The sequence below is a fragment of the Adiantum capillus-veneris genome, chromosome 14 (assembly GCF_014529385.1).
Source record: "Adiantum capillus-veneris isolate H3 chromosome 14, ASM1452938v2, whole genome shotgun sequence".
NCBI lineage: Eukaryota > Viridiplantae > Streptophyta > Polypodiopsida > Polypodiales > Pteridaceae > Adiantum > Adiantum capillus-veneris.
Window position 1 is genome coordinate 40,021,782 of NC_140944.1, and position 14,978 is coordinate 40,036,759.

The 14,978-nt window shown below is 46.9% G+C and overlaps 1 protein-coding gene across 2 annotated transcripts in view; it reads right to left on the reverse strand.

The window, feature by feature from the left end:
* Positions 1-14,978, reverse strand: part of LOC147442243 (uncharacterized) — a 115,425-nt gene that overhangs the window by 33,592 nt on the left and 66,855 nt on the right. The window contains exons 11-15 of one of the 2 annotated variants that reach the window (XM_086528480.1): positions 8,975-9,053; positions 8,698-8,835; positions 8,489-8,614; positions 8,305-8,376; positions 8,200-8,229 (exon numbers count right to left, since the gene is read on the reverse strand). In XM_086528480.1, the coding sequence (XP_086384606.1) occupies positions 8,200-8,229; positions 8,305-8,376; positions 8,489-8,614; positions 8,698-8,835; positions 8,975-9,053 (445 nt within the window). Of the gene's footprint in view, positions 1-5,227; positions 8,230-8,304; positions 8,377-8,488; positions 8,615-8,697; positions 8,836-8,974; positions 9,054-14,978 lie in introns of those variants that run through there. The other variant, XM_086528481.1, reaches the window with a different exon arrangement.

Genomic DNA, 14,978 nt, shown 5'->3' on the forward strand with positions numbered 1-14,978 from the left:
ACCCTTGGGCCTTTGGGTCTCTCAACTTCAATCAAGGCTCAAGTGGCAAGCCTCTCCTCTCTACTATCTAGACTCTATGGTCTACCTTCAGGCGCTCAAGCTCTACCCTTGAGTCTCTCTACCCACTATCTCCCTCTTCTACGCTCTCAACTTTGAAGCTCTCCTCTTAGATCTACTCTCTCTCCACCATCATGTCATCTCAAGCTAATTTCACTTCTCAAGCCGGCTCTTCTCGAAGGAGGCCCCGCCGTGCAAACATGGTCGTGGTGGGATGAGGTCGACTCTACCACGTGTGGTAAAGGTGGCGGTGCAAGACCATGGCCGTGCAAGCTATGCCCGTACAGGAGAACAGGTCGTGCAAACAAAGTGGGAGCCGAAGTTTTGCCGTAGAGTATCTCCAGATAAGAGGTTGGAGCTTCTTGAGAAGCTCGCGGTGTATTAAGGTCGCGGAAGCGGCCAAGAGGGGCCGTTTTGTTGCCGTTGATCCCTCTGCCATGGCGACACCGCGAGAGCAAAGGCAAGCCAACCTTGACTCCACCTCTCAAGCGTTCAAGACAAATGCATCTACTATGGGGCTCTCCATTGCGCATTGCCAAAGCACCCTCAACGAAAATTGGAATCCTAAACTGAAGGAAGAGGTGGATAGGTACGTTGCCCGATTCTTCTTCCACGACAACCATTGCCTTCCATGCTTCGCGGTGAGTTTCCCTTGTGACTTATGGCATATGTATTATGCACATTGCAATCTCCCATTTTGTATTTCATTATGGGGTCTCGACTCCAGACTCTCCATACTAACACAACATGCTCTATTTTGTGTGGATAGGTCTCCATACTTTCGAACCATGGTTACGAAAATAGGGGAATATGGCCCCTCTTATGTGCCACCTTCATCGGAGAGGCTTCGCACCACCCTCCATGACAAAGAGAAGCTTGCCGTGGAGCAAGCAGCCCAAGCAACAAAGGATTTGTGGGAGACCAATGGCGTCTCTCTCCTTGTAGATGGATGTTGCGACACCCACAAGCGGTCCATCCACGGAATGGTGGCCTACTCTCGGGGGGAGATGTACTTTGTGGAGTCGCGTGATGCATCCGACAGTGGCAAGGCCGCGGAGATGCTTGCTGCGGAGTGGACAAGCACCATAGAGATAATCGGCCCGGAGAATGTCCTTTGTATGGTTGCAGATGGAGAGGCATCAAATAGAGCAGCCGGGGCTATCATTAAGGGTATGTATCCCAGCATCAATGTCACATTTTTCATGGCGCATTGCCCCAACAACCTCCTCAAGGACATAGGGAGCTTGTCATGCATTTCACCCACCATTGGTGACGCCTCTCAAATTGTCTCCTTTGTGCTTAACCATCAAAAAATGCGCCATGAGTTCTCAAAGAGGAGCCAATTGTCCTTGCTCAAATATTCAGAGACAAGATTTGCATTCAATTGGCTTATACTAGGCCGCTTGTCTACATGTGGCGGAGCCTTAAGGGGCCTCTTTCTCAGTGATGAGTTCCAGGCCATGCCGGAGTCTACATCAACAACAGGATTGAAATGTTGAGAATGGGCCGACGACGCCGCTTGGTGGGAGGAGGTGAAGACTCTTGACGCCATGGTCAAGCCTATTCTACACCTACTTCGAGTTGTGAATGGCTTGCACCCATGCATCGGGTGAGTCTACGAAGACATGAATCGGATAATAGAGACACTTGAGAAACTTGTGCCTGACCCTATTCAGTATGCGGAGATTCATGGTTTCTGTGAGTCGAGGTGGAATAGATACTACTTTCCACTTCATGCGGAAGCTTATGTGCTTGACCCCGAGTTTCAGGGAAGGCGTCAAGAGACCGACAAGGAGGTGAGCAAAGGATGGCGGCTTGCATTGGAGCGCCTTGAGCCTAGCAGTGACATTAGGCGCAAGAATAGAGACGAGCTACTCAACTACAGGCAAAAGAAGGGTTCCTATGGATGTGTAGATGCACAAGTTGATCGTAGCAAGATTGGCTTGGTTTTGTGGTGAGAGGACTGTGGAGGAGATGGCCCACATTCTGACCCCCGTCCCCGTTTCCTGACTAGTGTAAATTTGTGGTCAAAGTGATGCTCTATGTGTGTGGCATGTGTGTAGGTCAAAAAATGCCAAAAAAAACTCTCTTTTTTTTTTGCCGTTCCGACCCCTGTCCCTATTTCCTAACCTTTGCCGTCCCGTCCCCGTCCCCGTCCCCGTCCCCGTTCCCAACCCCGACCCCGCTGTCCTCTATAACTATTACCTAAGGGCCTTGACAGAAATGTGATTGAACAGTGACTGATGTCTTTAAGAAGTGCTAAATTGGTGGAGATTGGTGCATGGGTACATAGAGCCCGTGTCTACTAAAGAAAGTTTGTCCTTTGGCTGTTTTGTAGGTATAATAGAGGGCGTTTACAATTCTTTCAAGAGGAGTGAATGTCACATTGACGGCGTGGCGTGCCCAAAAGTAAGAGAAATGGCCAAGTGGACAAGAGGAACTGAAACTTGAAGAATTGAACCTTGAAGATTTAGACGAGAGGCTTAAAGAGGGTTAGGAATGCAGAACCTAAACCCCACCAACTTAAAGAACTTAAAGAGCACCAGTTGAGAGGCCTAACCCTAAAAAACATAGAGGCTTGAAATTTGAGCTGGATTTTTGTACATTGCGTGGATTGATGGCATGGCAGGCCATACGGAAGTCCCGTGATTTGCGTTGACCTGCTGACATGGCAGAGCTCTGTGGAATTTCTGCTTTTTGCGCTTCTAATTTTTGGCAACTTTATGTGGGCTTTTGTGAGCAAAAGTCTTCTTCTTCTTCTTCTTCTTCTTCTTCCTCTTCTTCTTCTTCTTCTTCCTCTTACTCTTCCTCTTCCTCTTCCTCTCCTTCTGCTTCCTCTTCTTCCTCCTCCTCTCCTTCTCCTTCTTCTTCCTCCTCTTCCTCTTCCTCTCCTTCTCCTTCTCCTTGTTCTTCTTCCTCTCCTTCTCCTTCTTCTTCTCCTTCTCCTCCTCCTCCTCCTCCTTCTCCTTCTCCTTCTCCTTCTCCTTCTCTTTCTTCTTCTTCTTCGTCTTCTTCTTCTTCTTCTTCTTGACCATATCTTGACACTCAAGGCCATCATTGAGGAGGGCAGATCCCGTGGGAGACGGATCTGTTGTAGCTTTGTGAACTTCCGCAAAGCCTTTCACACAGTACCCAGAGCTACATTGATGCGCAGATTACAAGAGATGAGAGTACACGCAGAGCTCATTTGGGGGATCGTGACATTGTATAGATCAGTAGTAGGGCATGTATGCACCTCTGAGGGCCTATCTACACCGGTTCACTCCACTATTGGGGTTAGGCAGGGCTGCCCGCTCTCTCCTACTCTCTTCGATATGTATGTGGATGAGGTTTTTGACTACATTGAGAGCGATGGTGATAGAGGTGCACAGCTGGTAGGGACATGGATTCCACTATTGTTATATGTTGATGATATTGTGTTGATCTCTGACTCTCCGGAGGGGATGCAATGTCACTTGGATGCTTTGCATAGGTTTGCCCACGAAAGTGGTTTGTCTGTCAACCTTGGTAAAACCAAGGTTATGGTGTTTAATACCACCCCACAGTAGATCAGGAGGTCAGCACCTACATTCACATACAGCCAGGAGACTGTGGAGTATACAGATGCTTACACTTTACTTGGAGTGGTTTTTAGCGGACCAGCATTTTCATTAAGGAGGCCAGCAAAGACCAGATTGACTAGAGCCCGTGAAGCATTGGGTAGATTGGAGAGGATATGTTCCCAGGTTCAGTTTCAGGAGCCTCGGACGAAGCTTTGGCTCTTTGACACTTTGGTGGCTTCTGCGTTGCTCTATGGAGCTCAGATATGGGGACCTTCATTGGATCATCACGGGAGGTCGAGTCGCACTGATGGATGGGGGGACATGGAGAAACCTTTGGTCTCTATGATCTCTCGGCTCATTAGAGCCAAGGCTTCAGTACCACGTGCCATTATCCGAGCAGAGCTAGCGGCCCCCCCACAAGTGGTTGAGGCGCTCACCAGATCAGTCTCCTTCATACATCGCATGTGGGAACTTCCCAGAGAGAGATATGCCCGCCTTGCACTTGAGTCCTCTCGACAGTTACCATGCAGGGAGATACAGCATGTTGGTATGGGGAGATGACATCATGGTTTTAGGCGCATCGGTTCAGCATAGACAGGTTGCCACCCTTCCAGTACTCACTAGATGCACCATCTCTCACTCTTACACAGTCCGAGATCACCAGGCTCATCCGCCAAGATAGACATCAGAAGTACATGGATATAGCCAGCACAAGCGCTGGGTACGACGATGGCTTTCTACAAAGAGCATCTTCTCCAGCTTACGGAGGACGGTTTTGTGATAAGACCCAGATACATGGACACCCACCTGTCTCATGGGATACGATGTGCTATTGGCCAGCACACATCTTCTCACCAGCTGCGGATTGAGACTAGGAGATACAGCGAAGTACCATGAGAGGCCAGGACATGCCCCTTGTGTGACATGGAGCCTGAGATAGAGTTTCATTACACATGCCGCTGCCCCGTCTACTACCAGATACGAGGCCGCTTCCATTGCTTGTTTAGAGAGGGTTTTGGACCACTCTCCAAAGTCATAGGATACAAGGATCAAAGATGCCTGGGTTTGTTCTTGCTCGAGCTCCGCAGACACAGAGATAGCCTGATGAGAGGAGAGGCTAGCCAGTCTCAGAGACGGATGACAAATTTCTTTAGAGAAAACACGGAACAGCCGGAGGAGCTACTCCCACAGCAGAGCTCACATTCGTCTCACACCAGAGGTACACTGATCGACCGAGCGATTGAGCTGGGGAGATCCACAAGCCCACGCTGCGGAGGAATACACAGCATCCACGAAGGCTGCATCAGAAGATTCGGATCACTCTACTAGGCATGCACGACGCCCGGTCAAACTACTGACCATGGAGGAGATTGATGAGATCCGCCAGAGACCGATGTTGGATCTCCTTTGATTTAGCTATTTAGCTATCCCAAGCAGATTGCTTACTTTGCTTAGTTCACATCGAGCAGCTTAGGATTCCATAGCATTTTTGTTTTGTTATGTTGTTATTTTGTTACTCTGACTTTGTATCAGATCCACCACATTGTAACTTTCTCGTCTCATAGGTCACTTTGGCCTTTTGAAGACGTTAATTTAAGATTTCATCTCTCTCTCTCTCTCTCTCTCTCTCTCTCTCTCTCTCTCTCTCTCTCTCTCTCTCTGTGTGTAAATTTGCAATTTCTGTTCATGTGTTGCTATTGATTTCTAGCTTGGAGTATCCAAACCTGTGACAGTATGTGCCGCTCGTGACCATCCACTTCAGACCCAGCGCCCCTGTCTGTGGGACTACCTCATGACACACCACGTTTGGCTTCGGATTCTTCGGCTGATGCCTACTCTTTCTACAGCTAGCCAGTACACTTTGGGTGCTGCAGTTTGATCCACACCCACGAGCCCAACACTTTGCTTTGAGATGGCTTCAACCAACAAGATGATTGTGATACAGGAGGGCCGGCCTACACTCCAGCCCGTCATAGAGCTTGTACCTTAGGAGTAGAGAAGAGATAGAGAGTGTTGTTGGGATCTCATACGCAGCCTGACATTGTGGTTCATCTCGAGAGCCCCTTGCTTACCCATCTTCGAGGTGGAGACTGTACAAGACATCTAGCTAGAGCTCATCTATACACTCGGGAGCCGAGACTTCACGACAGCTTGGATCGCATGGGGAGTGCCGCGAGGCCTTCCTACAACTTTGGCGAACACGGAACTTTTCACCATGGTTCATGGCGTGCCTAGATGGCAGTACCGTCCACCCGTGTGGTTGTTTCCTCCTGCCATACCCTGATTTAGCCATCATTGTACATATTTTACCTTTTCATTGGGAGAGTCCCCCCACATTTTGACATCGTCCTCTCTAGCAAGGGCAGGTTGTAGCCCATTGGGCAGTTTTCTTAACTAATGGAAGGATCTTTTTCTTGCCAAAAAGAAAAGGTCCAACTCTTCGCAACTCTGCATTTAGATGGTCTGCCACACCCCCTAGAGGTCTTGCCACATCACAACTTGTGAAAATGCGAGAGCTAAATGATTGGAAGAGTGGTAATCCCTAGGGGGTTAGGGATCAAAAGAGGTCTTGCCACGTCACAAAGGTAAGAGTTGAATGGCTGGAAGAGTGGTAATCTACCCCTGTCTGGTCCATAAGCTCTGAACCACTTTCTCACTTGCGAATACCAAAATTCTTGTTCGCTTGACTCTAAAATCTGTCTGGAGGCCTTGAAGGCTCTGATGTGAGCCTATCTGATGGCATCTCTCTCATCCTTTGAATGAGGCAAATTGTCTGGAAGATAGCCTTACAAGAATGGGTTGAGTAGCTAACTTTGCTCTAATAATGTTGTGCGGTATTCAGGGCTTGTTGTGGAGCAAGCATGATATCATACATATCTGTGGTCTCTCAATCTGTGTCCATGAGGTGGCTGACAGTCTAGGTGCCCATACTACTGCAGCATAATCAAAGCTAGGGTGACAAAATTGTCAAAGAGCCACTCCTTGGTGCAGGGCTCCTAAAAGTGTCATGATGACATCTCCTCTCTAGCATTGCCACAGCCCCATATCCTCTAGTGAGTGTATTTGTAGCCACCTTTGCCGTAGTGACGTCCCAGATGGGCTGGCAAAGGTGATTCCCAAGTATACATAAGACTCCACCATCTCTACCTGTCCACTTGCAGCCATAAAGAATGCCACGCTCCTTACTACCCTAGAAGTATGAAAGATCATGACCTCGGATTTCCCAAGCTTCATTGTCATCCCTCTCTCAAAGCTTGGGTGTACCTTCATAGATGGCGTGGACCATATATGCTTTGTATGAGCAGGTAATAAGGAGAGTACGATGCGCTATCAAAGCCTCTTGCTAGCACCATTGGGTGAAGCAAGGATGCTGCCCCGATCCTCTTCGAAATCTACATTGATGAGATCTTAGATTACATACTACGAGCTGGTGGCAAGGGTGCAGACCTTGGAGGTACCCCATACATATCATGCTTTACGCTGATGACATTGTTTTGATCTCTAAGTCACAGGAGGGCTTACATCAACACCTCGAGGCTCTTGACGACTTTTTGTACAAGCACTGATGGCCAATCATGATCGTTTTGTAATTCCATGGGTCAGGGTGTCGCCGGACTTGTGGATACGCACAATAGTGTGTCTACTCCACTCCTTTGGGAAGCCCTCCACCATAGCCCTGTTAAAGATGTGAGAAAACCAAAACGCCCTAATCCAAAATACAATGATCTGGAACAAACGAAGTATTTCTCATTCACGGCCTGTTCCACATATATAAGAACTTGCTAAGGCATTATATGTTGTTGACAAAAGGAAGCTCCGTCTACTGTGTCTCAAGGAGGTGAACAGGGCAGAAGCTTGCCAAAGCTAACACATATAACAGGTTCAAGTCTTGCAAGCTTTGCTCTGCATTTCATTGACTGAAAACATAGTGTGTTCCAACTTCCAAATATGTACTCCAATGAACAGTATTGAATGTTCATTAAAGGCATGCCTGTATAGTTTCCCCATTTATAAGGTACTACATTCTTTTGAACTATGATGGAGACTTCAAGAGTCGAATAAGAATTTCTAAACTTGCAGGTTCACAAAAATTGAAGCTTTTGTCTTTTAAATGGTCTCGAATGTCAACGGAGAAATTCCAAAGTAATGTTTCATGATGCACAATAATTTTGTAACCTCTGGAGGTTGGGAAACGTGACATTCTCTTTTCTATTTTGTAGTGGGAGATTTCAACTGGTAGTCTTGCCACTTGGATCTCAAGTCCCACCCACAACCAATGTTAAAAATCTCAACCAGACGGGAGAAATAGGATTTTTTTTTTATATATAAAGTAACTGCAATCCGCCATCTTCATGCACCACTTTCTGAATCCCCCCTAATCAAACTCCTGAACTGGCCATGCTTAATATGCTTTATGATTGATAAACAGCATCATAATATCATTTATGGATCATAATTATGTAAAGGCTTTAGGTTCGAATATACAGATTCATTGCTGTGTAGTCTGAATACATTCTTCCAGAGCATGCACTCCTTAAAACAAGCAAATACTGTCTCCAAACCTTTTGCAGAAGTACCTAGAATTAAAAGTCATATATACCTGTGAGAGCTCAACAATGTAATGCACAATCTGCACATAAAATTCATTAAGTCAATTGAAATAAATTGCTGTTTGAATAAGAGCCCCAAGGAAAATTAAAGTAACCTTTTCAAACTGTTGGAGGAGAGCATTGCGTGTGCAGTCATATGCCAGAAAACAATACATTGCATAGAGGGACTACACAAGAAAGGGAAATTCCTTAGCGTCACTCAAAATATCACTGATATTTATGATATTCTAAATTTTGATAATGCTCATAATATTCCATTGGATTCCAGGTAACCCTTACCTGCAAAGCAATGTCAACATCATCACGCCTATCCAAGAAAAGAGCACAGAGGTTCTCTACAAGCCCAACTTCCGATATGGTTGACGCATTTGAGATCGAACATACTCTACCAAGGAACATAATTATCTGCAAAACACCCTTCAAAGTTTCAAATAACTAAGGCAACTAAACTTGCCAGAGGATGTCTAAAAAACTGAATATTGACAAACCTGTAGATTAATGTCATCCTCATTGTTAGAAACTTGCAAGTGGGCTGTTATGTAGTTGAGGAGAGTGGTATTGATAAGCAATCTATCCCGCACTTCATCGAAACAAGCTAGATTAAACAGTATCTCCATAACTTCAACCTTCATCAAGGAATGCATCGCTTTAAACCATCATTTAAATTTTCATATTGATGTCTATGTTGTCCCAAATGATTGACTAATAGACAAACATTTGCAGTATTTAATGGAAAACAGAAGGTTTGTAGTTTAGGTTAAGCACCTGACAAAAAAATACATACACACTGACCTGTATGCATGTCTCGCATCTGAGCAAGCAAGTCACAAGAGCAGGTACTAAGCTAAAGGAAGATATGCACACAACAGCGGATCAGTTGCTCAATGACCATCCAAAATGAACACGCATATTACAAGAGAAAAGAAACGAGATAGAGATATTTATGTACATCTACAAAAGGCCCAAAAAAAGGTCCAAAGGACCTCTAAGACTACAAAAACTACAGCATTGTCATATGATCCAAACGTCTAACATAGATAATATAAAAGTCTAAGGTAACAAAGGCTATAAGGTAAACACGTGAATGACCAACAGAACCAGCTGGTAACCTATCTCCCAAAGCCTGATCTCCTCAGTGGGCTGCCACTGTAAGAACCTTCACATAAACTCTTTCATGGGATGTGCATCATGGCATCAATCCACTTCTTTGAAAACAACCTCATAGGAGATGCTCTATGCCTCTCAATAATGTCTCCAATCCGGCAATAGTGAATATGTCGGTGAATTGATCTACCAGAGGTGCAGAGGCATTGAGATCTACCAAACTCTGTAGGTATAACCAGGAGAGCCCCACCACCTGAAAAGTATCATGTCCCAGGGTCCTGCTGAGAGCTGCTACTCGGGAAAAAATCTGTCACTTGCTTCTGAATGAGTCCACCTGCTAAAGCATGTGGAACGACATCATAAAGCATGTCTATGCATGCGTAGCTCCAGCAAGAATAGCACAACCCATCTTTGATCAGCGTAATTTATCACCCTGGACAGGGGTCCCAATCCCTCTCTGAAGAGAGAATGAATTAGGGGCTTCGGGGTTAGAGCTGTATCCCAGATGGATAGACCTAGGCTGCCCTTGAAGCTCTTGTGAGGACTCCATGATGCTCTTCTTGTGTGGGGCCTCCTTGGGTGACAAAACATGAGCGGAGGATGGAGGCTAGTCTTGGAGTTGACAGCTATCAAGCTGATTGGGAACGTGAAATCAGCTTGGCTTGAAGTAGAGGCACGCTGCTTTGGGGAGTCCTTGCTGTAACGGTCAAGGTAGCAGGGGTCCTTAGGGAATAGGACTTTTGCTCATAGTAACAGGGAATGGCCGTTTTCAGGTCTCCGTTCCCCGTTCCCATTCCAAGTTCCCGTTCCGAATCCCCGTTCCGTGTTTCAAACGTGAGTACCCGTAAACAGGGAATGGCATTTTGTTCCGCGTTCCCGTTCCGGTTTCCCGTTCCTGGTAACTATGCTTTTGCTTTGATAATGCCCATACTCATCACATCTATAACAAAAAATGGGGCCGTTGGCCAGACGAGCGGATGAGTCGGCGGGGTTTCTAATTAGAGACAGTATGGGAGATAGCAACCATGTAGACGTTTCGTGGTGATAAAAGGAAGCGTGAGCATTGTTAAAGCTATATGATAGGAAGCTGCCTTCAACCGTTGGCTGGAGAGTCATTAGAGGGGGGGTGTGACTGGTGTGCCTATGAGAAGAACCCATTTAGAAGCTAAGGACAGACCATGCTGCATAGAGCGAACTAGGTTCTGCTCAAGGTCTCTGAATCCCATGAGATAGTAACAATCTTCATCTTCATGGTCTTTTGTAACAAATTCTCAACTACCACATAAGTAACTAAGTTATCTAAATAGAAAATGCTCTCAGGGAATTACGCCCTTTCCTCACAAAAATGGCCGTAAAACCTACGAAGACCATCAAGGTTTTGCATGTGCAGCACCATACTTGGGCCTTGGACTCTTGTTCTGCTTTGAATTGTGTGTCTGGCTTTGAGCTCTCTCTAGCTCTTGCCTCAGCTGCTCCACGACCTATCTTGCTTCAAGAAATTCAATGAGGACTTTCACTCTTGCAAGGCCCGTCACAACTTGAGCACCTCAGGGTCCATACATAAAAGAAACCAAAGGGTTAGCTTCTTACAAAAGGACAGCGGTTGGCATAGCTCCAGCAAGGTCTTTGAAGAGTCCTCTAGCCCCTTCTATTCTTGTAGCTGCAACTACAAACTCATCTAGAGGAGATTTTGGCTTGAGAGACTCCATGAGCTTCCGTCAGGATGTGTCACAAACTGCTGATGTGTCAAACCAAAGACCGGCGGGTTGGGAGTTCCAAGACCCAACCCTAGCCAACCTACAAACCTTGGCCGAGGGGCTTAAACCCTAAGAAGATGTAGCACAAGAAGTTTTACCAACTTACACAGCCTCGCCAAGTGGGGCAATTTTTAAAGAAGTTCCCACCAACTTATGGGACCCCATCCAATGGGGCCCAGGGGACCTAAAGACAATAAATAAAGCACGACAAACACACAAAAGCCTTGCGTAAAAACGCGATGACGTGGCAATTGTACAAACGCCCGTATTTTGCGCTGATGATGTGGCAACCTGTATGGACTTCAGCCAATTGCGCATGCTGACGTGGCAGTTGAACGGATTTCCGAATTTGGCATTGGCTGCTTTTGGAAAGCAAGATGCTTTTAGAACTGGATGTTTTTCATGTACTACATTTGAATCGGCCTAGGGCCTTTAACTACATGTCATGGGCACACTCTCTCACACGTCTCCAAGTGGGAGTGCAAAGGATAGCGTACCGATGTAACATGCACATCTCCCCTATGTGCATGTGGACAACCTGTAACTCCTATTTCTAGGGTTTAAGTCAACCTAGGCAGTGTTCAGGCACCCTTGTGAGCCTGTATACAGAATGTGCATGTCCAGGCACTTAAGAGTAGTTGCATGCCCTCTAATTGCACAAGCCATTAGTACCATAGCATAAACATTTAAAGAATAAGCAAGTCACCACATACGAACCAACTCTTGTGCGCGTGTGAACCAACTCTTATAAGGCCTTTAATATTAATAAGTGACTTTTCATCTTCCAAATCGTGGGGGCTGAATAGAACTGCTTGACCCAGTTTTTTACACCTATATATGCAGTGCTTTGGGCGCTAGGAGAAGGCAGAAGAGGCACGAAAAGAAGCAGTACCCACAGCAACAGCTCTTCTCAGCAGTACCCAGCAGTTTTTGCGTGTTCCCATCAGCCCTCTTGCGTTTTTCAGCCACCAGCTTCAGCGTTTTCAGCATAAAGCTCTTTTCGTTGTAGATCAGCATCAACCACAGATTTCAGCCATCATCATCTTCAGAGATTCAGTTTGCAGCCCTCAGAGATCCTCAGCGTTTCAGATTTCAGCCAGCATCTACTTCAGCGTTTTCAGTTTTTCAGCCCATTGCCGTCCCGATGATATCGGATCAGCCCATAGCCTCGTTGCACTCGCAGATTCCCGCAAGTACCCTTAGCATCTCCAGCATTTAGCCACAGCCTCGCAGCACCTCATCCCTTCCATGTATCAGCATCGCCGTTGTCCTCGTCCTAGTCGTCATCAAGCATCTCAGCATCTAGAATCGTTGTATCAAACTTTGTGCAATCTAAAGCAAATACCTCTCTAACAATAGAGAGGGGGGCCCTTGGAGGGGGGTTTGGGACCCCATCTAGTGTCGATCTCTCTCTCTCTCTCTCTCTCTCTCTCTCTCTCTCTCTCTCTCTCTCTCTTTTTTTCTTTTTTGGAAAAACTCAGGGCTGTATATTACTGAGTACAATATAATCCCCAGCGGATGCCAAAATAACCTATCACGTGGGGTGTACAAGCTGAATGTAAGGAGGAGAGCCACTAAAGTGACAACTCGACTAGAACAATCTCATGGTGGTCGGTGTGATGAGTGGAGGAGAAACCACCGAGGAGGGGCATAATGCCACGTAATCGGGCCACCTGTAATCTCTCTCTCTCTCTCTCTCTCTCTCTCTCTCTCTCTCTCTCTCTCTCTCTCTCTCTCTCTCTCTCGTGGGGCGATGTTGTGTCGCTGAAGTGGAGAGCAGGTGACGAGCTGGTGAGCAGCCCCATCGCATGGGGCCATCCCTAAACAGCAAGCAGGCAGGCAACACGCGCAGGTCTGGGGAGTGAACGGGAAACCGGAACAAGAACGCCGAACAAAATGCCATTCCCTGTTACGGGTACTCACGTTTGAAACACGGAACGGGGATTCGGAACGGGAACTTGGAATAGGAACGGGGAATGGGGACCTGAAAACGGTCATTCCCTGTTACTATGAGCAGCACACACTCGAGTAGGGTTACAGCAGACAACGCGCGCAGGTTTGAGTAGTGAGCAGTACAACAAAAACGGCAACATAGTGAGTGAGCTGGAGGTCTATGCGCCACCAACGGTAGTTTGTGATGGATGCTTTTCCAACCTTAGGCGCACGCTTTGCTCAACTAAGGTTACCCTCTCTCTCTCTCTCTCTCTCTCTCTCTCTCTCTCTCTCTCTCTCTCTCTCTCTCTCTCTGCAACCAAGCGGGCAGTGCACGCTGGTCAGCCCCGCCCTGCCAGTCCCACGTCAGTCCCTCAGCCCCGCTAGTAGCTCTCTCTCCCTCTCGCGCTACGCGCAGGTGGTTACAACAGGTAGGCAGGCAACGCGCGCAGGTCTGGGGAGTGAGCTTCAGAGGTTACAGCAGGCAAAGCGAGTGGACATGTGCAGTCTGCTGAGAGCTTGTTATACAGCGAGCAGCATGATTGTGTAATTACAAAGGTGGTCGCTGGTGCTTGCTTCTCCATTGGGAGAGGCCTCCACACATACTCAGTATACCTTCACGAGGGAGACGGATCACGTGTACACTGATGAGATATACAGCCAGCTATACAGTCACGAGCCAGGACGACCACTAGATGAGCTCACCCAAATTCTGACAGAGACGCTACATGGTGTAGCATCAGAGGCATATCACCACAGCCAGCCTACACGTAGACAATCTGGAAGCATGCCTCAGAACAATTGGTATGATGAGGAGTGTAGAGAGACGAGGATCAGATTACAAAGAGAGGTGCTCATGGGTACTACTATACATAGACAGTCACGGATTATCTTTCGCCGCTTAGTGCGACGAAAGAAAAGGGCTTACCTATCTGAATTAGAGCGTGATCTATATCAGTTGTTTATGAGTCAAGACTCTAGTGACGCATGGAGGCTTTTCAATGAGCACTCTCCATCGCCAGCCATCACTTCCACAGAGACATGGGGGGAATATGCTACATCTCTCTATACAGCATCGGGGCAGCCACTTTTACCTGACCCCCCAGAGGCATGCCCAGAAACATGTACCTTCTTTACTGCTGAGAGGGTAAGGAAAGCCATTGACAAGATGAAGACACGAAGAGCACAGGATCATGATGGTCTGGTAGCAAAGCACTTCATCCATGCTCGCGATATGCTTCCAGAGCCTCTTGCTATGATGTTTAATAGAGCAGGTTTCCCTCAGACTTGGAGTATGTCCACTATTGTGCCTATCTTCAAGTCGGGAGATTCTATGCTTCCTTAGAATTACCCAACCATCATGGTTGGTCACACTCTGGCTAGGCTATATGCATCAATTCTTGACCATGAGTTGAGTGAGTGGGCAGAGAGAGAGGGCATACGGACAAAAGGACACATAGAGGTTCAGGAGAGGTTTCTCCACTCTTGACCAGATTTTGACACTCAGAGCCATTATTGAGGAGGGTAGACACCATGGCATGAGGATATATTGTAGCTTTGTGGATTTCCACAAAGCCTTTGATAAAGAGCCACGAGCCAGACTCATACGCAGATTGCAAGACATGGGGGTGCCCACAAAGCTGATCTGGGGGATCTTAGCTTTATACAGGACACTGGTAGGAGATGTAGGCATTACTCAGGGCATGTCCGACATGGTTCACTCGACCATTGGGGTGAAGCAGGGTTGTCCCCTATCTCCGACTCTCTTTGGGATATATGTAGATGAGTTTTCAAATTATGTACATACAGAGGGTGATAGAGCTGCTCAGCTTGCAGGGACATGGATTCCGTTGCTATTATATGCGGATGATATTGTGCTGATCTCCGATTCTCCAGAGGGGATGCAGCGTCATTTGGATGCATTGCATGTATTTGCACGGGACAATGGATTGCCTGTGCACCTTGGTAAGACCAAG